The sequence below is a fragment of the Rhinopithecus bieti genome, unplaced genomic scaffold (genome assembly GCF_001698545.2).
Source record: "Rhinopithecus bieti isolate Rb0 unplaced genomic scaffold, ASM169854v2 scaffold_2888, whole genome shotgun sequence".
In the NCBI taxonomy this organism is placed as follows: Eukaryota; Metazoa; Chordata; class Mammalia; order Primates; family Cercopithecidae; genus Rhinopithecus; species Rhinopithecus bieti.
Genome location: NW_016804209.1, coordinates 1,873,462 through 1,896,279, shown reverse-complemented (window position 1 = coordinate 1,896,279; position 22,818 = coordinate 1,873,462). Strand labels below are relative to the sequence as shown.

Below are 22,818 nucleotides of genomic sequence, written 5' to 3'. Positions count from 1 at the left end.
TGAATGTTGAAGATAGCTAATAATCCAATAGCTAAAATTATCAGATTATGAGCAAATTCATTTCATTAGCACTAATGTTACAAGGCGCAGATAATAGTTTGAATGCGACAGGAGAAGTGCCTGTCATTTTGTTTCCTGCACGCCAGTCTCTGTTTTAGGGAACCTCTCATGCTCCCTTCTCATAATCCACTCTCTCAGTCCAGTAGACTGGGCAGAGGACCACATGACACCAATTCATTTTGAATTAGCTAGTAATCTAATAATTGAATGTTGAAGATAGCTAATGTTGAAGACAGCTAAGACTTTAAGAATCAAAAAAACCTCTTGCTTGGGAGACAGCCTTTTCCTGCAAGCTTCTAGAATGTAAAACAAACACTGATCTTTTGTATCAATTATCTGACTATGTAACTTTAAATATCTGTGTTTTAAAAATATGGACGTAAATTCTGCTGTTAACCTGGAAGATTAACAGATACAAGCTTCAAGGCACAGTTATATATCATTAAAGAATAATGGACCAGAAATCAATTCCTTACTAACACTATAACCATAAGTAAGTCACTAACATCTCTGAACTCCAATTTCAATGGGAATGATAAAATCCACCCCATCTGCCTTAACAGGAGTGTGTGTGTGTTTGTGTGTGTGTGTGTGTCTCACAGATGTTTCATAAAGTTTTTAAAATGTGATTATTTCAGACAACTTAGGTAAATATTTTGGACTGTATTAAAAGGCAACAAACTATTAAGCAGACTGTTTTGGATTTTTCTTTAAATACAACAGAAATATCAGAACAGAACAGGAACTGTTTCTCAATTTTTAAAAATTATTTTATAATCCCTATAGATTATTCTCTCTTTCAACAAGTGGTAAAACAAGTCATTAAGGACTATATTTCAACTATTTGGACTAGATTTACCAGCTGTATTACACAATGATATAGATACTACCATTTCTGAAACAACTATTCGATTTACCTGCTTGTATACTCAGATAAAGCAAGTCTAAAGTGATAGGAGGATGATGCTATTATTCTCACGAGGCTTTTCAGGTTCCTCTCACAGCACTCAAAACTCCACTTCAGTAATGTGCTGATGTTTTTCACTCATGAGTATGCTAAAGTAATTTGATATTATACTGTCAAAAAAAAATTTTTTTTCCCAGATCAGCACAAAGTTTATTAGCAATTTCTGCTCAGACGAGCCCCTTTCTCACCAGGACTGTTCCTCTGACATACCAGACAGGAAATAGCCACACGTACAGGCCCTCACTCTCATTTACTTCTCAAGTCACATCAAAAGGACATCTTAGAACAATGGCACTTGCCCCCCATGGGGTTCCCTGGGAATAGCTAAGGTGTGTGACTGTCCAGAGTCCTATGACAGACCTTCAAAGTTTTAAGTTCCAGGTACCTGGTTTTTGCCCAAGTCCACACCCAAGAAATAAAAACCTTCCTTTCAGGTAAATAATATATTGTACAAAAAAAGGGGGATGATAGCATAATAGAGAAATAGCTAAGACCCAGTGCTTCTCCTCCCTATAAAAATACCAAACTTTATTCAATACTTGTCCTCAATTGACGAGTATTACATACTGTTCTCTTTTCCATGAAGCTACTGAGAAAATCATCTATTTCCATCTTTCCCTCCAAGAAGTCTTCTGCAATATTATCAGATTCTTCCTCAGCTTCATGTGCAGCTACTTTCAATCTTGCCTGTAGGGCACTTGCACTACAGCTCTGAAAAAGAAAATCAGGCACTACTTTAATTTATGATACTCACAAGAACTCCTCACAGGGAAAGGAAGTAAGGTAGTGGTATGGAGAGGCAATTTATTATGTGCCCTATATAGCCTCTTTTTGAGAAAATCTACTATCTTATAATGACCCACCTAGGTCCTTAGCTACTGGCTGCAAACTATTAAATGAGAGAAACTGAGAAAATCATTGTTCTCTCCTAAGGATTTACAAATTAAATCACTGTGGTAGATATCTTCTAAGGAGACTCTCCACTAATGACCTCACCTCCTGGTATTCCTGCCCTTGCATAATCCCACCCTTGAGTGTGGGCTGAACTTGATGACTCATTTCAATGGAATAAGGCAAAAATGATGGGATTAAATTTCACTAAAGTAGTGAAAGACTGGTACACAGAAAACTGTAAGATACTGCTATAAGAAACTGAAGACATAAATTACTGGAAGACATCCCATGTTTATGGGTTGAAAGATGTAATATTCTTGAGAAGACATTACTAATCAAAGCAACCTACAGACTTGATGCAATCCCTATCAAAATCTCAATGGCATTTTTTGCAAAAATAGAAAAACCCATCCTAGAATTCATATGGAATTTCAAGAGATCCCAAATAGCCAAAACAATCTTAAACAAAGATGATTAATATTTCCTGATTTCAAGTTACTACAAACTTACGTTAATCAAAACTGTGGTACTGGCATAAAAATATAAAGAACAATGGAACAGAATAGAGAACCCAGAAATAAACCCTCACATAAATGGCCAAATGATTTTCAACAAGGGGGCCCAGTCCAGTTAAGGGAGAAAGGAGTCTTTTCAACAAATGGTGCTGGAAAAAACTGGGTATCAACAGGCAAAGGAACAAAGTTGGCCCCTTACCTTACTTAAATACAAAAATTGATCCAAATGGATCACAGACCTAAATGTAGGCACTAAAACTATTTTTAATAATAGCCATCCTGCTCGGTGTGGTGGCTCATGCCTATAATGCCAGCACTGTGGGAGGCTGAGGCAGGCATATGAGCCTGGGAGTTCATGACCAGGCTGGGCAACATAGTGAGACCCTGTCTCTACAAAAAATACAAAAATTAGCCAGGTGTGGTGGCACGCACCTGTAGCCTTGGCTACTTGGGAGGCTGAGTTAGGAGGATCGCTTGAGCCTGAGAGGTCAAGGCTGCAGTGAGCTGTAACTGCGGCACTGCACTCCAGCCTGGGTGACAGAGTAAGAAAAAAATAAAATAAAATAATGGCCATCCTAATGCATGTGGGGTAGTATCTCTTTGTGACACATCATACACAAAAATGAACTGTAATGCACCATCTTCTTATTGCCCTCGCCAAAACTGGTTATCTATCTTTACAAGTATGGCTCACGTGGATGTTTTATTTGGCTTTAAAAAAAATTATGGTAAAGCTCAACATATTTTCAAAAGTTTCCAGTTACTTATTCATTAAATATTTATTGAGTACCTATTATGTGCCAACCACTGAACCAGGTATTAGGTATATAGTAGAAATGAAACAGAACAGATTCCTCCATCACAGAACCAATGGTCTACTGAAAGTGGTTTCCATATGTTAGAGTGTAGAAGATTCATCATCCCCCCAAAAATTGACTGAGAACATCTAGAAAGAAACCTAGGAATCAGTGTTTGGTGTGTGTTTGTCTTTTTTAAGTGTTTCAAGAATTGCTTCCAGCAATTCTTATATGAATGTTTAAGGATCAGAGTAACTGTTAAAGCAGAATCTTTATTGGACATTTATCTTTCTCCTTTTGTCAGTTTCCTGTTTTTTTTCCTTTTGCAATAGACCACTGGCATTAGTATTTGTTGTATATGCTAAAAATATCTGTACCTTTAACTTCACTTTTTATTTCATGATTTTTTAATATATCCAAATTTTCAATCTGTATAGCTAAATATGTCGAGTTTTTCCTTTATACTCATATCTGTTTTATTATGCTTAGAAAGACTTTTCCCACCATAATGTTAAAGAAAAAATCCTAGAAGCTAGTTGACATTTTATGGTTTCCACTGAAGTAGTTTATCTGTAATACCTTTCTGTGTATTGCATGATATGACGATCTAGCCTTTTTCTAAATGGATACTAAATAGCCAATTTTATAATTTACTGAATCCTCAATTTTTTCCAACTGATTATTCACATACACAAGTCTATTTTTGAACTGCATAGTGTGTTCCATAGAAATAATTTTCTCTTCCTATAAAATTACTATACTGTTTTAAATAATGAGGATTTACAGTGTATTCTGACACTGGGAAAGGGAGTTTTGTTCATTTTCTTTTGTTCAAGCTCTTCCTGACTACTTTTACCCAGCTGAAAAAATAAAGTTTCAGATGAACTTTTGAATAAATCTGTTGATTAAAAAAAAAAAAAAAACTCTTGGCATTTTGATTCGAAACTGTATTAAATTTCTAAGTTATTTTGGGGAGAATGAAATCTTTTTAATACTGGATCTTTCATTCAATGAATATATTCTATGCTGCTCTAAATAGTCTTAGAAAACAGAAAACTCAACTCTTCTTTTATTGAATGCCAATTCAATAAAGTTTCCTGACTTACTTCATTGGGTTCACTTCTAACTACTTTACAGTTTTGTTTAATGAGTTGTTTTCTGTACTTCATTTTGCAGTAATTGCTGGAGCAAACAGGAAAAAGTTTCTCAGTTCTCTAGAATTTTTGATTGTTTATTTTGGTCAACAACTGTTTCATTTCTTATTTTATACTATACCACTTTTTGTGGTCTTGTTGCAGTACTCAGAACCTCCCAAGCAATGTTAAACAGCAGTGATCATGAGGCATTACTCTCTTATTCCTAACATTAATGGGATCCTAGAAATGTTTAGGCATTAAGTGTGATGTTTACTGCTGGTTTCTAGTATTCTTTTTCAAGTAAGAAATTTCTAGTTTTAGTTTACTATGAGTTTGTATAAATAATGATGTTGAGTACTATGAAAGCTTCTTCAACATTTATAAGGCCCAATGTATATCTAACAGTACTTCAGTTGAGTCTCACAGATTTTCTGTGAAGGAGGACTGCTTAGGTTATACTCCTAACTAATGTTTCTACTTGTATGACCTCAAGGAAGTTATTTAATCTCCCTGTGCCTGCTTCCCTATCTGTAAAATGTAAAATGGGAAAAAGTAACAATACCTATTTCATAGGACTTGGTGTAATAACAGGCCATATATGTAAATAGCTTCATGCAGCGCAAGACATATTAATTGCTCAATGTTAGCTATTATTTCTTTATTCTGATGACCATATTATCTGAAATCATTATAAATTTATATTCTCCTTTACCATCTTTTTTGCTGTTGTTGGTTTATATCTATTTTATGTTTTATTTCACTGACTTTACTCAAAGTTCCTGATTTTATAGGAAACAGAATATTAACTATGAGGTTACTGGTATAATACAAAGATTATGTCCTCTGTTTCCTTTTCATTTTTAAAGATTCCTTTTTTTCAGAAATATAGGTTGAATTTTATAAAATTCTTTTGATTTTCACATAACTGGATTTCTACCAAAACTTATTTGTAGCAGATAATACTATATATTTTCATATATTATTCTTTTAATTTGCAAACTTTTCATTTAAGGTTATTTGTAGATAAGTTTACAAGTGAGTCAAAAGTTTTTGTTGTTGTTATTGCTAGGTTTCACTACAGGGGTTGCAATGGTTTCATAACTTACTCAGAATAAGTTATTTGTCAGGGCCTGTCATAATTTTCTGTTTTGGAAACAAAGACGCTCTTACATGAGCACAAATAATGTATGATGCCTCATCGAGAGCTGTTCATCTGCGTTTAACGGTACCATGTCTTAAAAGGTCAGATACTTCATAAATGGTTTCTGATGATAATGAAAATAAGATCATGACTCATGCACGTAAGATTAAAAAAATCTATGGCAAAGGAAAAAAACTAAACAGTCTTACCTCACTAAGTTCATGCTGCCTTTGCATCTTCTTTTCGAAAGTAGACTTCATTTGTGTAAGTAATTCATACTAAAAGAGAAAATGAAAAGGATGTTTTATTCTATTTTTAAATTATATACATTTCTTCAAAATGATCACTAACTCACCTTATCTAAAACAGTTTGCCTTTTGGCTTCCAAGCTGGGCTCCAAAAGGAGATTTTTTCCTGTAAGATAAATCTCTAGATTACTTCTAGGTAAAGATCAGATTTTTTTCAGGAAATGTGAGCTGAGGAGAGGGAAAACATACTTGCTAGTTCCTCAATACTTTTTACTAAGTCATCTTTGTCAGTAATAATTTGTTTTAGTTGAGGCAAAGTCAGAAACTGTTCTAGTAATACCTCCTCTTGTTCATTCATATCTGTGAGTTGTGTCACACTAGAAACACAAAAGAAAAAATGTTAATAAATATCAGACATCAAGTTTTTCTCCCTGACAACTATTTATAATTTTTCAGCTTTATTTAGTTGATAGGGTTCTAAATAATTTTTACATATACACCTAAGGCTGCCAATTTTAACCTTAAAATCATATAAAACATCAACCACAATGGAACATAAAGCAGTCTGTAATATATTCTCGACAGAATCTGTAAAAATAAATTCTGGTCCAATGGATATGTTGATATATCTCCTCTCTTTAAAAATCACAACTGTGGGGAAGTGTTCACAGTTATCCAGTGACCTGAAATTAAAATAAAATCAACTTAACTCAGTTTAAGAAAAATGTATGAAACTAAGAGCTTATTCAGCTTAGGTTTCTTAAAATGGGACAGCAGTAATATAGTTCAGTATTTTTTTCTTGTTCTTAATTCTGTTTAACTTAATTGCTTGAGAATATCACTTATTTCTTAAATTTCCCTGATAGGAACCAGACTGACTGATATATAAAATTTAAGCTATTTATTTCTTCCAAACATAATGTTGAACATACTAGTACTATAGTAAATTCAGACGAGTAAAAGTTCACAGAGAAGCTAGCATTAGAAGAATTTCTTCCTAGTCATTTCATTGTATGTATTGACGAGAGAGAAACAGAACTGAAAAGAGGCCAGAGTAGTTACTGTAACATTTTGGCTTGTGAAAAACTTTTATGGGAAACTATTCTATCTAGTCAGCTTTAGACCAGGTCAGTGCATGATTCCAAGGATGTGTTGGCCAAAATGTAGTCAGTAAAATCTCCCAAGACTCTACAAGATACATAGTCTCTGCTAGTGCATGTCAGTTACTGTAGGACCAGTAAGATAGGGTGCATGAGCAGTCACAACTCCATTTTAACCTCTCTGCCTATTTAGCTTACAGATGTGTGGCTATCACAGTAAGAGTTATAGATACGTTTATGTGTGTTTATGTATATGTGTATACAGATATTCATAAAATACTTAAAGAAAAGAAATAATGGAGGGCTAAACCAAAAACAAAAATGGGTATCTGTAGGGTGAAAGAACTAGGTGGAGTGGATATGGATGGAAGCAAAAACTTTTCTGAACGTATCTTAGTTTTGACTATGGAGCCATATAAAACGTTGGATAATTTAAAATAAAGAAGAAAAGAAAAAGCAGTCTTTAAAATTCCGAGAAAATGGACTGCTTTGAAAATAAGTAAACCTGTATATTCTAAGTTATATCAACACCCAGAGAAAAATTATTTGAAGAAATTAAAACAAACAAACAAACAAACAAAAAAAAAAACAGTATATTCTGGCATGTCATAATCCTAAAGACGACAGAACTGTAAAAAACAAAAACAAAAATTTAACCTGCATTCAATAATCTTAGTAACAATACTGGTATTGTTATTTTGGAAAAGAACAAGGGCCCTTCAGAGAAATGGCTGACTCTAGGTCTGGGAGAAGAAATGTTCATGATGAGCCCACTGCATCTTCAACTTTGCCAGAAATGATACAGAAGGCAACTTGAGTTTCTCACCCATTAGAGCAATTTTTGGAGATGGATAGCGCATCAACTCATTATTGTGAAAGCTGATACTATAAGGGGAAAATTAAGCATTTTCTTGGTCCTCTATGAAGCGTATTTTAGTATAACTAAATATGTAATTGATTAAGTCAGGTTCTTCATAGAGTAATTCTGGTTAATAAATTCTGGTGGTAATGATAAAATCATTAAATCATATTTACGACCCTTGCTGAATTAATGATGGTCAATGATTTCAGGTGCTTTAACCTGATATAATCTTAATGTCACTAAAAAAAGGGCAACCAGACCTCACTGCTGCCTCGTGGCATGTAATAGGAAGCATGCACTAATTATGACATAAGTATTGGCAAAAGAATTGAACCTTGTCTACTTCTAGCCACCAGCAGCATAAACTATGGGAAACAGAGAAACGCCCTTCAATGGTACCACAAGGAGGGAACAAGGAAAAAACAGGATATGGAAGATTTCATAGGACAAATAGCCAACTTAATAAACACACACTATGTTTAATATATATGTATGCATGTATGTACATGGACATGTATTTATTCCCATATTTGTGTACATGTATATGAGCATATGTAAATACAAATATGTATATGTCAAAGTGTGTGTGTGTGTGTATAAAAGAGAAAAGTTGGGGAGAAATGGTTCATTATTAAAAGGAACTTAAGAGATCCACTATCCAAATGCAATAGGTGGAACTTGTTTTGAATCCTGATTCAAACAAACTACCAACAAAAAGATTAATTACTAAGACACTGGAGAAAGAAGGTAATATTAAAGAATTACCACTGTGTTAGGTATGATGATGATGGTGACTGGGGTTATGGTTGAAAAAAAGGAAAGAAAATCCTTACCTGGCAGAAAAATTTACTGAAGAATTGGTGGGTAAAAAGGATGTATTATCTGGGATTTGCTTTAAATAACGGTGACTCATACCTATATAGCCCTCCAAGAAAGCTGGATAGAAGGAGGCATGAAGCACAGTGAGCAAAAGGGTTCATAGCTATTGTTGCCACATGATGGATACGTGGTGGCTCATTATACTAGTTTCTTCACCTTTTTTGTATTTTTGATGTTTTCATAACAATTATTTTAAAAAAATTTAAAGCAAAAAAGATAACTTTAATAAATGAGAACTATTATTGTGAGCATTACAATGCATATCAACCTTTAACATGCATGCAGTATATTGCAAATATTCATTAATTTATTATAACAGAACATAATAAATCACTATTGCCTTAAAATGACTGTAAAACATTGGTGCAAATAAATTTAAACTCTTTTTAAACTATAGGATTTCTCATGAGTACTGGCTGTACACCTTTGATGAGATATATCCTAAAGAAAAAAAGAACTGCAAAAAAAGAAAAAAAAAAGTTTAACTGCATTCAGTAGTCTTATTAATAAGAGCCTTATGAGTATCATGAACTCTCAATGGGGGTATAAAGGGTGCAATGCTTCCCAAGACTGAATGGCCAAAAACCATTTTCTTCATGAAGCATTTTGGAGAAGCAAAGTTCCATGAAAATGGCACCTCAATTGAAAAAAAGTTTGGCTGTAAAACATCTAATACTTTATAACTTTATTTCTCTATATGTAAAGTTTATCTACTAAAGGAACAATGGAAGATCTAAAATAGGCCAAGATATATTTTGAAACTGTCAGGAACAATGTATTCAAAAATACTTTTCAAAGAATGCAGGCCACATGAGAGAAAGGATCTTATTATCTTGGTAACTATTACATCATTATAAAATCCTATAAAAATCCCGGAGTATGTACTAGTCACTCAATAAATACAACCTATAGCACCTAAAACTGATTTTTAAAACTTTCCCACTAAGACAACTACAATACTGTATAGGAATAGTGAAGATTTTAAAATTTAATTTAATATGGATATGAAATAATGATCTGGTGTATGCTTACAAATAAAACAGACAATGTCATCAACTTTACTCTCCAGGTTTACCTTAGTTCTGAGAGTTCTGGAAATGCATCAGGGACATCTGGCATCTTGTAACCAAAACCATTTTGACTTGTCTAAAGAAAAGTTTTAAATGATATTAAAATTCAGCCATTTTTTGACTGCTCTCAATTACTAATAAATGTAGTCTTTAATGTACTATATCCCATAACTGTTTGCATTATCATATTTTCATTTTCACATCTCACACTGCCTTAGTCTGCCCTTCTTCCTGCAGTCTATCTTTTTTTCAGTGTAGTGTACATAGGATTACTTTTTGTTTTGTTGTTGAGGGCCATATGAGTACCTGTGTTAGGTAGAGAACTGGTAGTTCTCTTTCTTGTCTAAGTATATGGATGTAGATTTCACTGGTATATATGAGTATTTCTCTCAAGTGAAAGGCATTAAATATAGAAAAGCAGTAATTTGGCAACAGTCTGAATAGTTACGTGCCTCAGTCAGATGAGATGGTAGGGTAGGTGAGCAATTGAGCCATGTTTGAATATATATGACTTTTTATCCTTGAGGACCCTTGAAAAGGGTCATACTACTAATTGTAATTTGTTCATAACATTCATTAACACAATAAATGAAAGGTTTTGGAAAAACCAAGTCCACTTGGGTCTATGTATTCTAAACGATTATAAACTCTGAAATCAGTAATGTTGGATATAGTATGGTTTTATACTTGAGTAATGCTATGGGTGATATTCACTGAGGGTTGTAATTAAAAGGCTTTATACCCCTTTAAATGTTTTATGCCCAAAGTATTAGTCTCTTCCTCAGTAACATTCCACATGGCAACAGTTACCAGCTTAAGAACATACCAGTTTTTAAGCCAATGGAACACTTGAAGCCCTCAGCATACGTTAGCAGACCCATCATAATGTGACACCTGCTGCTCCCACATGATCATTCTTCTGCCTTTGCCCACACCCTATATGGCAGCCAGAGAGATCTACTATAGGCAGCTTCACAAAAATGCCATCTGCTTTATACCTCAATGCCTTTGACAATGTTATGGCCTCTCAAAGAATGCCTTATGTATCCCCTTGTTATTCTGGCAAATTAATAATGATCTTTCAAAATCTGGCCTCAAGCATAATAAATGCATGCATTTGTTTAGCTGCCTCATTTTTACTGAGTACCCACTATATTTATCAGTACGTCTGAGGCACTAAGAAAGTGGTGAAAAAAAAACAGAGTCACATTTTTTGTAAAGGTAACCTACCAGTTCTACCTTGGTCCCTAGAAGCACTGACCATTCCCCTAACTGTGTCTCTACCAAAACTCTAGCTGTGTCTTCTACTACACTAGAATTACAAGCTCCACACTTAAAATTATTATTTGTTGGTTACCTCTCTGTTACTTGAATTGAAAAACGTGATTTAATGTTTTCATATTTTGTGTAACTTATTGTCTGGCACATGGAGGCATGTAATAAATGTGTGTTGACTGAATGAATGTTTCAGTGGCACAAAATATAGATAACTGACGATACCAACCGGTACTGAAGCATCCATTGTGGGAATGGGTAATGGCAGATTTGAAACGACACCAAATGAAGGAGCGGCAGGTTTGGCTGTGGTATAACTTGTTGTTGAAGAAGAAACAGTGTCAGCAACAGATAAAGAAGTGATACTCCTGTTTGCTTCTTGTGGAGGATATGGAGGAAGAAATGGAAAACCCTGAGAAGCATAAGGAGGCATCCCACTTGGGTTACTGTATAGACTGAAGAGAAAAAGAGAAGATCATTAGATTTTATGGATACAACATGTCAAATTATTTCTAAATTGCTCTAAATAACAAAGGTCAAGCACTCTACAGATGAACTCTTATAATGGCAGGTGATATTTATTAAATTATATAATGGAATTAAATATTATATAATATTTAATAAAGTGATATATATATAAAGTGATAAAATATGACCCCCTTCCAAAAAAAAGAATTGTAGAATTGTGGTTTCTACAAAAAAGATGATGAATGCTTTAGAAAGCAAGCAATTCAACTTGTGAGAGTAGAAATGGATAAACAGGCCATTTTTGAGTTTTCAGTATTCCAATGGTATCAATCAGTATCTCCATAGAGGGAATGGAGAGCAATATTTAATCCAGGACATTTATTCAAGTAGAGGCTAACAGCTTTCTCTGTATTTGTCAAAATCTGACTGAAAGTCAAGACTGCTTTTCTAGAACATTTTAAAGTAAAATTAAGTATGCAGATGAGCTTCTAAAATGTTGAAATATTAAAAACAGATGCATATAGAACCATGTATATATATTAGAGTTACATAGCATTATGTACTTGGGATTCAATCATAGAACAATGTAGTCAATGTTTATTTTTGCAAGATGACAAATATTTTACATTTAAAATATTTTTCCCCTTAGCAAAGTTTAGAGAGAACCAGATCATAAAAGCATTAGAGTAATTCAGACCTAGATGCAGACTGAAAATCATCTAAATACAATATATGAATAATACAGTGAGTTTATATGGATCAGGCACTCTAGTGTAAAGGATAAGGGACTTACAGTTATATTTTAAATATTAATATAATACTAACTACTAAAATGTTTCCCTTTATATTGAAACATGTTTCAAAATGTATAATTTTTTATGAGAGTACTCTTACTTCGTTTAATGACATAACCTGAGTTGGAAATTTTGTGGGAAGAAAACATTTTTTTTTTTGAAATGTACATAAATGACACTAAAGTATATATGGAAAAATAAGCCAGAGTAGAAAGAAAAAAGCCTCAAAAAGGAAGGTACAGAAATATTAGCCCTGTAATAAAGCAAAACAAATTATAAAACCCTAATAACACGACAAAATTTAAAGCATACTACTACTGAATGGACAGGTAGATCAATAGAACCAGATATAAAATCCAGAAAAAGCTCAAACACCTATAGGAATTGGGATATAATAAAGATAGAATCTCAAATAAATGAAAATAGAACAGTCAAAAGTAGTACTGAGACATCTGGAAAAAAGAGGTTGGAGTCAGATCCTCATTTTTACAATAGTATAACAATCTAATGGATCCAAGTTTAAGTTTTTTTTTAAGAACCTCAGAAGAACTGGAAGGCATCATCAAAAAATTATAACCTTGAGGCAGGAAAGGACTTTCTGTGAACCTAAATTCAGAAGCCATTACATAAATAATGATAAATCTAGCCGGGCGCGGTGGCTCACGCCTGTAATCCCAACACTTTGGGAGGCTGAGGTGGGTGGATCATGAGGTCAAGAGATTGAGAATCCTGGCCAACATGGTGAAACTCTGTCTCTACTAAAAAAACAAAAATTAGCTTGGCATGGTGGCAAGTGCCTGTAGTCCCAGCGACTCGGGAGGCTAAGGCAGGAGAATCGCTTAAACCTGGGAGAAAGGGGGTGCAGTGAGCTGAGGTTGTGTCACTGCACTCCAGCCTGGCAACACAGCAAGACTCTGTCGCAAAAAAAAAAAAAAAAGAAAGAAAGAGAAAATAATACATTTGACAACACCGAAAAAAATGTACATGACAAACTCCTTTATAAAAGAAATAGCAAATTTGGGGGAAAACTTCTATCACAGAGAGAGGTATAATTTCTCTAATACATAAAGAATTCCTGCAAATTGATAAAAAGACAAAAAACCCAAGAGCAAAATGGAGACTAGGATAGTATATACAGATTATAGAAAAGTAAAAGAAAAAATTTCTAATGTACAGGAAAAAATGTTCAGTTTAGCTATTACTAGTAAGATAAACAGAACTAAAATTATACTAATGTATTGTTTTCTGCCTACCAATTGGCAAAGATCCATTTGATAACATACTATTTTGGCAAAGGGTATCAGGAAATAGGGATTGTATAGGAACAGAAACTGGTACAACTACTCTGGAGGGCAAGTTTGCAGTATTTGTCAAAACTACAAATGTGCATTACACTTCTAGAATTTACCCAACAAATAAGCTCACATTTAGGCAAAATATTATATTAAAGATTATTTACTGGAACAGCACTGACAGCAATGAAGAAGGATGGGTTTTTTAGGGAAGATTAGAAAAAATGAAAATATCTGTCAAAGACTTGCTAAAGAAATTATAATACATCCATAAAACAAATACTTTGTGGCCATAAGGAATAATGAGGAAGTAGTGCCTTAGGACTAACATGAAAAACTTTCCAAAGCCATATCATTTAGTGACCCGTGCCCCTGCAAAAAAAAAAAAAAAAAAAAAGACAAGGGCATAATATGCTACCATTCATACAGAAAAGGGGGAAAATACAATACTACATATGTTTTCTTGTAGATGAATACAGCAGCTCAGGAATTATATATACACAAACCCAAACAAGTAACTTTAGATGTTAATGAGGAAAAATACTGAACTGCAAGGGAAAAAGAAGTGGCACAGAGATTTTCACTCTATACTCCTTTATACTTTTTGAGCCAGGTGAATGTATGACCCATACAAAAAATTAAGTCTTCTAATCAACTTGTTCATTTCAAAAGATGGCTCATTTTTATCTTAAAATTACTTTTATCTGAAGAAATTAGTGATATGTATGTGAATATAACAAGCTATTTAACAACAATATAACCAACATGAGAGAGTATTTGTAATATCCGTGAATTTAAATCAATTCTGAACCAATCTGCTTTATTTTGAACTCAGTAGCAGGTACAACCCACAAAATAAGAAATGCATCAAACTTGATTTTTAATAATGTGTACTACATCCTGGAACTTATCTGAAACGAAAACAAGTAAACTTGTTGGTTTGTATTTTCAAATAAGGTGAATGAGTTTATATCCAACCCTATCACTATAGAAGATAGGAAGCATGGTTTTTGAATATACTTTTTATCTGAAAATAAGGACTGAGGACTCTAGAACATAGATAACAGGAAGACAAAGATGAAGGGAGAGAGCTGAGGTACCTGGAAGTGGAATGCTGCTATGACAACAACAACAACAAAAATCTAAAATGTGGGAGGAACTTTCAGACTAAGCAGAGGTCCAGGCTGGAAGTTCCCTCAGAAGATTATGAAGGACTAATGGGCCTCAAAGAGGCTGTTAGGAGGAGCCTGGTGGGCCTTTGAGCAGATGGTCATTGCAAGGAGAACTTTATATTAGTGGAAAGTTTACCAATACTGCTGCCTGCAATAATATGGAAAACAGAAAATGTACCTAGTGAAATGGATGATCCAGCTAAGGAGATTTCCAGGCTGTGCTGAAGGTGCCCACTGATTTCTAGCTGACTGTAGTATAAAATGTGAGAAGAGAGAGAGAAAGTAAAGAACTGTGAAATATGAAAGATGAGATTTCCTGGATTTGAAAATAAAGTTCTCTCTCATTGCTAGCTTCCCTTAGATTCTCAAATTAAGAAACATCTGTAAAGCAAAGTTCAAACCCAGCATGGGCTAGAAGATCCTTTGTTAACACCTCTGAAAGAGCCAAGGCAGTGCCTCAGAGAACTGTCGAGTAAGAAAAACAGCCATTTAGGGCTTCAAAGAATCTTAAAGACACTGTCTCTCAGCAGCCTCACTGGAAGCCCAATAGCATATTTGGCAGAGCTTAGTAGGTGTTGCTTGTGTTTAATGAAATGAATGAAAAATGGATTCATAAGAAAATCATAAGGATTTTAAAGGATTGTGTCATCTTGGGTCTAAAAGGGACAGAGGGAGTACCAAATGAAAAAGAGGCTATCAGACCCTTAATTTCTACAGGCAGGAAGCAGGCTGAAAAAAACTACGTACTTGGAAACAAGGGCTACATTTTACAGAAAGGAAGAATGACACAGATGGCAGAACCAAGAACCAAGAAGTACTCTGTGAAGAATCATTTCCATGAACTAAGTCTTAACAAAAAAATGTGCCCAGTTGGATTTCAGTACTGCTACAAACCAGTGGCTCCTGTGTGCTTCCTACTTTCTCTCTTTTGGAATCTATAGTGGTTACCTGAGGCTTGTTCTACCATTGTAAAACGGGTGTGTGAGGGGCAGCTACCTTGTCTCTTTAATTCCCTTGTCTTCAGAACAAGAGGAATTGTTCTTCAGGAACACAAGTGAGAAACCTCATCTGTACTTGAATCTTAGATGAAAGAACAAAAGCCTGATTCTGTAATATGATGAACTCTGCAAGTTCTTGGGGGAAAGAGGAGAGTGCCTATTCACATATAGGAAAGAGGTGAATTATTATGGCTAGGAGGAAGAATGTGACAGATTTTATTTTCCAAAATGGCCACAACCAGATTTCCAGTCCCATATGCACTTCTTGAACTTTGCTACCCCATTGAGAGCTGAAGTCTACTTTCCCTCCCCTTTCAATCTGGGCAGGTCTAGGTGACTAACTTTACAAAACGCAGCAGAAATGATGCTGAATAACATTCAGGAATAAACCAAAAAAGATAATACAGCTTCCATTTGGCTGGAATACTCTCTCTCTTGGGATCCTGACCCTCAGAACTCACCCCTGCCACGCAATGAGGAAGCGCAGGTCACATGGAGACGCCACATATAGATGTATCAGCACTAAAGTCTAAGCATTAAGCCAACATTAACCGCCAGACGACACCAGCTAATGCAAAAAGTGGAGCAAAAATAAGCAATTGCTGCTGGTCCCTAACCAAATGGTAGATTCTTAAAAAAACATAAATGTCATTATTTCAACCACAAGTTCTTAGGGTAATCTGTTATTCATCTGATACAGTTTGGATGTTGTCCCCTCTAAATCTCATACTGAATTGTAATCCCCAATGTTGGAGGTGGGGCCTGCTGGGAGGTGACAGGATCATGCGGGTGTATTTCTCATGAATAGTTTAATGCCATGCTCTTGGTGCTGTCCTTGCCATAGTGAGTTCTCATGAGATCTGACTGTTTAAAAGGGTATGGTACCTACCCCCTCCTCGCTCTTGCTCTCATCATGTAATGTGCCTCTACCTGCTTTACCTTCAACCAGGAGTAAAAGCTCCTCATATGCCAAGCAGATGACAATGCCATGCTTCCTGTATAGCCTGCAGAACCCTGAGCCAATTAAACCTCTTTTCTTTATGTATTACCCAGTCTCAGATATTCCTTTATAGCAATGCAAGAACAAGACTAAAACAGAATCCTCAGTATGAGAACATGACTTTATTCAGGAAGCTACTGGAAGGCAGTAAATCAAGAAACTAGGAAATGGCCTGAGAAAGGGAAAAACAATATCTAAGAAATGGAGAATCCAATACAAGAAAGGGAAAATCCCAGGATGACAACAAAGGAAATTCCTTGCTGAGAGTTACGCAAATGTCAGAGAGAGTAACTCAGAATGAGGGAAGAAGTGGAGCACTGAATGTGAAGAAAAAAATGACCTAGATATTACCTTACTGGCTTGATGATGTGAAAAAAACGTTTAAAGCATATTTTTCAGAGTTGCTAAAAGCTCTGTGGAAATTTAGTAAGATCTTAAAATTTAAGATGATGTGGAAAATGAAGATGATCTAAAACAAAACCAAACCAAATACAGAATGTAGGTAATTATTAATTCCAGAAAAAAGGCAAAAAATTACACCATAAGGGAAATGTACACATGGTAACATACTTGGCTCAGGAATGGATAGTATTTAGAGTCACAATAACAAATATACCAAATATGGAATTACATTAAAAATCATGATATAATTTCACTGAGACAATGAGGAGAAAGGAAGTTCGGTGAAAAACAGCTGAAATCTTCATCTATTACAATAGGAGGCCAATAGAATATTTAAAATGAAAGAATCAAGAGATAGAAGTATGCACACATTATTCAGAAAGATGTAGGTAAACATTAGAAGAAACAGCTAAAAGAGTAAAACAGTTGCCTCTGAAAGTGTGAATGTATTTGCAGGGATGTAGAAATCAGAGGACTGATTTTTAACATCATTTGAATTTTTAAATTATATTTTGATTACTTTAATAAGTTAAAATACATGCAGACTTCTTGATTTATTAGAAATATACTTACTAAGGAAATGCTGTTGAAGTAGGAGCTAAAACTGGAGGGTTCTTCCAAAACTCATCCAACAGACTTTGAATAATTTTTCCAAGATCTGAGTGCATGGTAAACTGAAAATAACAATACATGATGCTTAAAATCACTTTCAGAAAAAGATTATAAAGACTCCTTAGGATAATGTCACTCTAAATATTAACTTACTTTTGCAGGTCAAGAATTAAATGAAAAAGGATATTAGCAATTCACAAGTTATAACATTTTCTAATAGAATCGATAACATAAATATCTGGTAATTAGTAAACAGGTTAAAAGTCCACTGAATCAAAAATGGAGCCAAAATATTTCCTTATTTGACTATTTACAATAATTTGAGGGTTCACAGGTAAATAATAGAGTATATGTAAGTTACAATCTTTCACAATCAACCATATCATATTGTAAGAACTTTAAGGTATGCCTTAAATATTCAACTTTTAAAAAAATTACTCATGACAAAGTCAAACTTTAAATGCATTTCAGATTTCTAAAATATTTAGTAGAAAAGTAATATACCTATTATATTACCCTGAAATAAATTATTCCATATACATACATTGTTTACTAATGGAGAGGTAACATACACTCCTTGTTTATCCATTAAGTGATGTCGTATCGGTGGATAAACACTGATCACTGGTTTTTCCTGAGGAAATTGTGGAGGAAGCAATCTGACAGAGTAGATGAAAAACAAAAACAAAGATAACAAAGGTATATTATAAAGTCAAAATCTTAAAACAAAGCTATTTAAAAGTAAATTAAATTTTCACACTTCGATATGGGTTATTTAGTAATAAGTGCTCTTTTATGGTGTTGTCTGAAAATATATATAAGAATAAAATTTGGTAACAAGACTAGTCATTCAACACAGTAAAATCTTCATGTGAAATATGGACATGAATTATAGAATATTCTTCATATCATGCCAGTTAGTTGCTTTCAAACACAATATACCAAGCTACACAAAATCTTAGGTAAAAATTAGATAAGGCATTTTTATCAGGTGAACCATACTAGACCTGTCTGGCTATTTATTGGACCACAGGTTCTAGCCGTACAATTTTCTGTGGTTTTTCTACTTTGAGAATGCTGTCACGTCTGGGCGTGGTGGTGCATGCCAGTAGTCCCAGCTACTTGGGAGGCTGAGGCAGGAAAGCCACTTGAGCACAGGAGTTCAAGTCCAGCCTGGGCAACACAGTGAGACCCCATCTTTAAAAAACTAAGGAAGCATTATTTCACTATTTACTGTATTTCTAAAGAGTAAGAGGTTAAAATGGAAAGTAGGAAGATTGAAACGTTGTAGCTGTCATCAAGACTTGATTCTATAAGGCTCCCTTCTAAATGCCCCAAATGATACATCTCTCCCAAGTTAGAGGTCAATCACGTGGTTTCAAGCAAAGAACAGTAAATTTTCAATACAAAAAAAAAAAGCAAAAAATTTAACCTTTTTTGAACTACCCACAAAACCAAGAATATTGAGTGAAATCTTAAAAAGGAGAGTTTACTAGACATGAAACCCTGTTTCCAAATCTCTAAAACTCAAGAATATTTTACTTTGAATTGCCTCTTTGTTCCCTTGTTGGTTCAGAAAACTATTTGTTGGTGGTACTTTTGAAAAGAAAACTGGGTCCTTGTTCGCCTCTCCTGCTTAACTCTATCTGGGCATTTGATGAGAGATAAAACTACTTCTTTTACAAAGCTGAAGATTTTAAAACTAGTTTGGTAAAAAAGGCACTAAATGACCTTTGGAGTCCAGTTTGTATCTTGACTATGCTACTTCCTAACCATGCTTCTGTAATTTGCCCTAATTTGCATGGCTGCTGTGAGGATTCGAAAAGCTCACATACGCTTGTCATCCCAGTACTTTGGGAAGCCGAGGCGGGCAGATCACGAGGTCAGGAGTTCAAGACCAGCCTGACCAATATGGTGAAACCTCGTCTACTAAAAATTCAAAAATTAGCCGGGCGTAATGGCACATGCCTGCAATCCCAGCTTCTCCAGAGGCTGAAGCAGGAGAATCGCTTGAATCCGGGAGGCAGAGGTTGCAGTGAGCCAAGATTCTGCCACTGAGCTCCAGTCTGGGTGACAGAGGGAGACTCTGTCTCATAAAAAAAAAAGCTCATATATATCAAGTTAATGTAGCAGTTATATACTCATGCTTTAATTCACTTATTCAATTAGTATTTAATAAGGCCTCCTACATACAGGCACTATGTGAGGTAAGGAGAATGTAAAGGTGAGTAAGATAAGGCCCCTGTCTTCAAGTTAGGTGCCTTCTTATGTGGCTCAAACACTTGATCTAGCAGCAGCCACTTAATGCAACCTGAGGTAATCACAATCTTTTCATACTACAGCGCCTCATAGCTGCGTTTAAGGCTAAATTGCTACTTCAGCAATCACTCTGTCCAACTTTTGTAACTTAAGTAAAAACCTCATATTTTAACTTTTTTTCTTTTCTTAAAATCATCAGCAAATCAAATCTAGCTTTGAACTTTCTGGTTGATGTAGGTATCTGTTGCTAAAATTTGGAATATTTTAACTTGTTTCTGACTTAAAGATGAATCTATCTCTAATGGCTTTATATATATAATCCCTTTGTTTTTTATTATCATTTTTCAGCATACCTCCAGCTAAGATTTTAGTGCTAATCAATACAAGCAATTACAGTACTAAGAATTAGTATTGCACATTTCTGTTGCATTTCCTCTTTTCTAGTTTCTTTCTTATAGCACTATAACTTATAGTGATAGCTTTCAAATATTTTTATTTCACTGAATTGTGCACTATTTTATAAATTATAGTTACTTGAAATAAGTTCACCTTAAAAACTTATTTATAATAATTAAGAAACAAAACAATAAAAAACGGTTAAGTCCTTTTACATGAAAAAGTAGGATACAATTCTACTCACATATTAATGTTAATTGTCAGGTTGTTTATGGTGAATGGCAATCTGTATTCCACATCTTTCTGTATTTCAGCTATACTGCAGGAGAAAATTAAAAAAAATTTACCCAAAGTCATGAAACTATTATTGTTAAAAACGAATGTTAAGTGCTAGTATCTACTAAAACTACCTTTATTTTTAATCACAGAATCTGGATAGCCAGCATAACTTGTATCTTGAGGGGAAGGAAAATGATCATAGTTAGAAAGGCCCATCAACTAAGCACACAGTAATATTCTGAACTATCCAGGGGGAGGAGGATGATGAGGTAAAGAGGAAAGAAAAAACTCTTCATTAATGCTAGACTCATTTATTATCACTCTATCCAATTTACCATTAGCAGAAGCAATTGTGTGCTCTCTGGTTATTACAGGTCAGGAAGCCATCTGGGTTTTAACTGCCACCATCCAGCAACATCGGCAGCTGGGGAAGTGTGGGTCTTAACAGCTTGAACTTAAAAGTCTAGATGAGATGCGTCCTACAATCTTATGACAGAGGATGCTGGCTGCTTTCCAAAAACAAATATCCCCTTTTTTCTAAGTAGAGAAGCCTGATTTTATTCTGGGTAGCAATGTTCTAGTTAGTTCTTATAGTTAGTTGTTGCTATGGACTTAAATCCCAGCCAAAAGAATGTACAGGAAACTTGCAGGGAGAAATTATAGGAAAATACCTTAAAGGGAACAAAATAAAAGACAATTGATATGAGCCCTTTTTGCCCTTCCTGTCTTCCTTCTACTTCCTCCTTGGATCTAGTAACTAGACTTCTAATAGCCATTCTGTACCATGAGTGACCCTGAGAATTGAAGCCACGCACTAAGGAAAGTTAGACAGAAAGAAAGAAGTAGCTTGGGTCCTTGATGAATATGAAATTGTCAAACTCTGAATTTCTTTTATGTGTGAGAAAAATAAACTTTTATCTTGTCTTAGCCACCATTCTTGGGTCTTTGGTATTGGCAGCTAATATAATTCTTGGCTTGTAAGTCCCTGATACTTTAACATTCTACATTCATAATTTTGTTTTATTGTTATTTGCAGGCATACATTATTACAACTATAATACATTAAGCAAGTCTTTTGGGGGCTCACTTGAAATTCTAACCAATATTCATGATATTTCCAAGGGGGAAAATGCTAAGTATTATCAATGAGGTGAGGTTGCAAAGGAAGCTTAATATTGAAATGGACATGAAACTTCTTCAAGCATGAATACCCTTCAAAGGCCTAGCATATGAAAACGATTTGCTTTTGTTCTTTTGGATGCTTCCTCTAACAACTTTATAAAACCTCTATTTCCCTCCGTTTTGGTCCTTTGATAAAACCCAGCCTCTAGGATATGTAAATCTTAAGATAGCTTCAAAGATTCAAAATGTTGCGATGGAGCTACAGAAAACTGTAGATGTAGATAAGCTTTCCTCTCTGATATCCTAAGGAATGGAGTTATCATTTAGAAGAAACAATTAAGAAAAGACTCAAGTGGATACTTAGTATTAGGACATGAACAATTTTTCTGGAAGCTTTTCTTTGGGAATTAGGTTTGGACTGAAAAACCTCCTCCCTTGTATGAAAACCACATAATCAATAGAATGGGCTAAGTTTTTTATTCCTCTACATTATTTTAGAACCTGAAGAGGTCATTGCTCAAGGAAATAAACAGTGGTCACAAAAGCATCCACCAGTTCAAAGCCAAGTAAAGCATCTTAGTGATTAAGTGCATTGCCTCTCAAATCAGGCTTCCTGGGTTCCAATCGTGTCTTTGCCATTTATTTACCATCAAGGGTAAGTTAAGCCTTTTCTCTCAAATGGGAAAGGGAGATGTTAAAAAAAAATCTGTCTACCTAAAAGATTTGTTAGATTATGCAAAATAATGCATGTAAATCCCCCAACACAGTACCGGGCAAATAAGTGTTAAATAAACATTAGCTATTATTAAACAGGCATTTAGAACATGCAAGTTGGTCCCTCTCTAGATTTACAGTGTTAAAGTTTTTTGTTTGTTTTTGACACGGAGTCTTGCTCTGTCGCCCAGGCTGGAGTGTGGTGGCATGATCTTCGCTCACTGTAATCTCTGCCTCCTGGGTTCAAGCAATTCTCTTGCCTCAGCGTCGTGAGTAGCTGGGACTACAGGTGCATGCCACCACGCCCAGTTATTTACATATATATATATATATATATATATATATATATATTTTTTTTTTTTTTTT

The 22,818-nt window shown here is 34.7% G+C and overlaps 1 protein-coding gene across 4 annotated transcripts in view; it reads right to left on the bottom strand.

Moving 5' to 3' along the window:
- The window catches only part of VPS37A (VPS37A subunit of ESCRT-I), a 53,010-nt gene that overhangs the window by 9,372 nt on the left and 20,820 nt on the right, over positions 1 to 22,818 (bottom strand). For 3 of the 4 annotated variants that reach the window (XR_001884531.1, XM_017867206.1, XM_017867208.1), the window contains 9 exons: positions 20,582 to 20,656; positions 18,227 to 18,341; positions 17,644 to 17,744; positions 11,174 to 11,399; positions 9,675 to 9,745; positions 6,008 to 6,135; positions 5,866 to 5,924; positions 5,720 to 5,788; positions 1,595 to 1,738 (listed from right to left, as the gene is read on the bottom strand). Coding sequence is in view for 3 of the 4 variants with exons in the window: in XM_017867206.1 (XP_017722695.1) it covers positions 1,595 to 1,738; positions 5,720 to 5,788; positions 5,866 to 5,924; positions 6,008 to 6,135; positions 9,675 to 9,745; positions 11,174 to 11,399; positions 17,644 to 17,744; positions 18,227 to 18,341; positions 20,582 to 20,656 (988 nt within the window). In the remaining variant the exon portion in view is untranslated. Of the gene's footprint in view, positions 1 to 1,594; positions 1,739 to 5,719; positions 5,789 to 5,865; positions 5,925 to 6,007; positions 6,136 to 9,674; positions 9,746 to 11,173; positions 11,400 to 17,643; positions 17,745 to 18,226; positions 18,342 to 20,581; positions 20,657 to 20,747; positions 20,793 to 22,818 lie in introns of all 4 variants that reach the window. The other variant, XM_017867207.1, reaches the window with a different exon arrangement.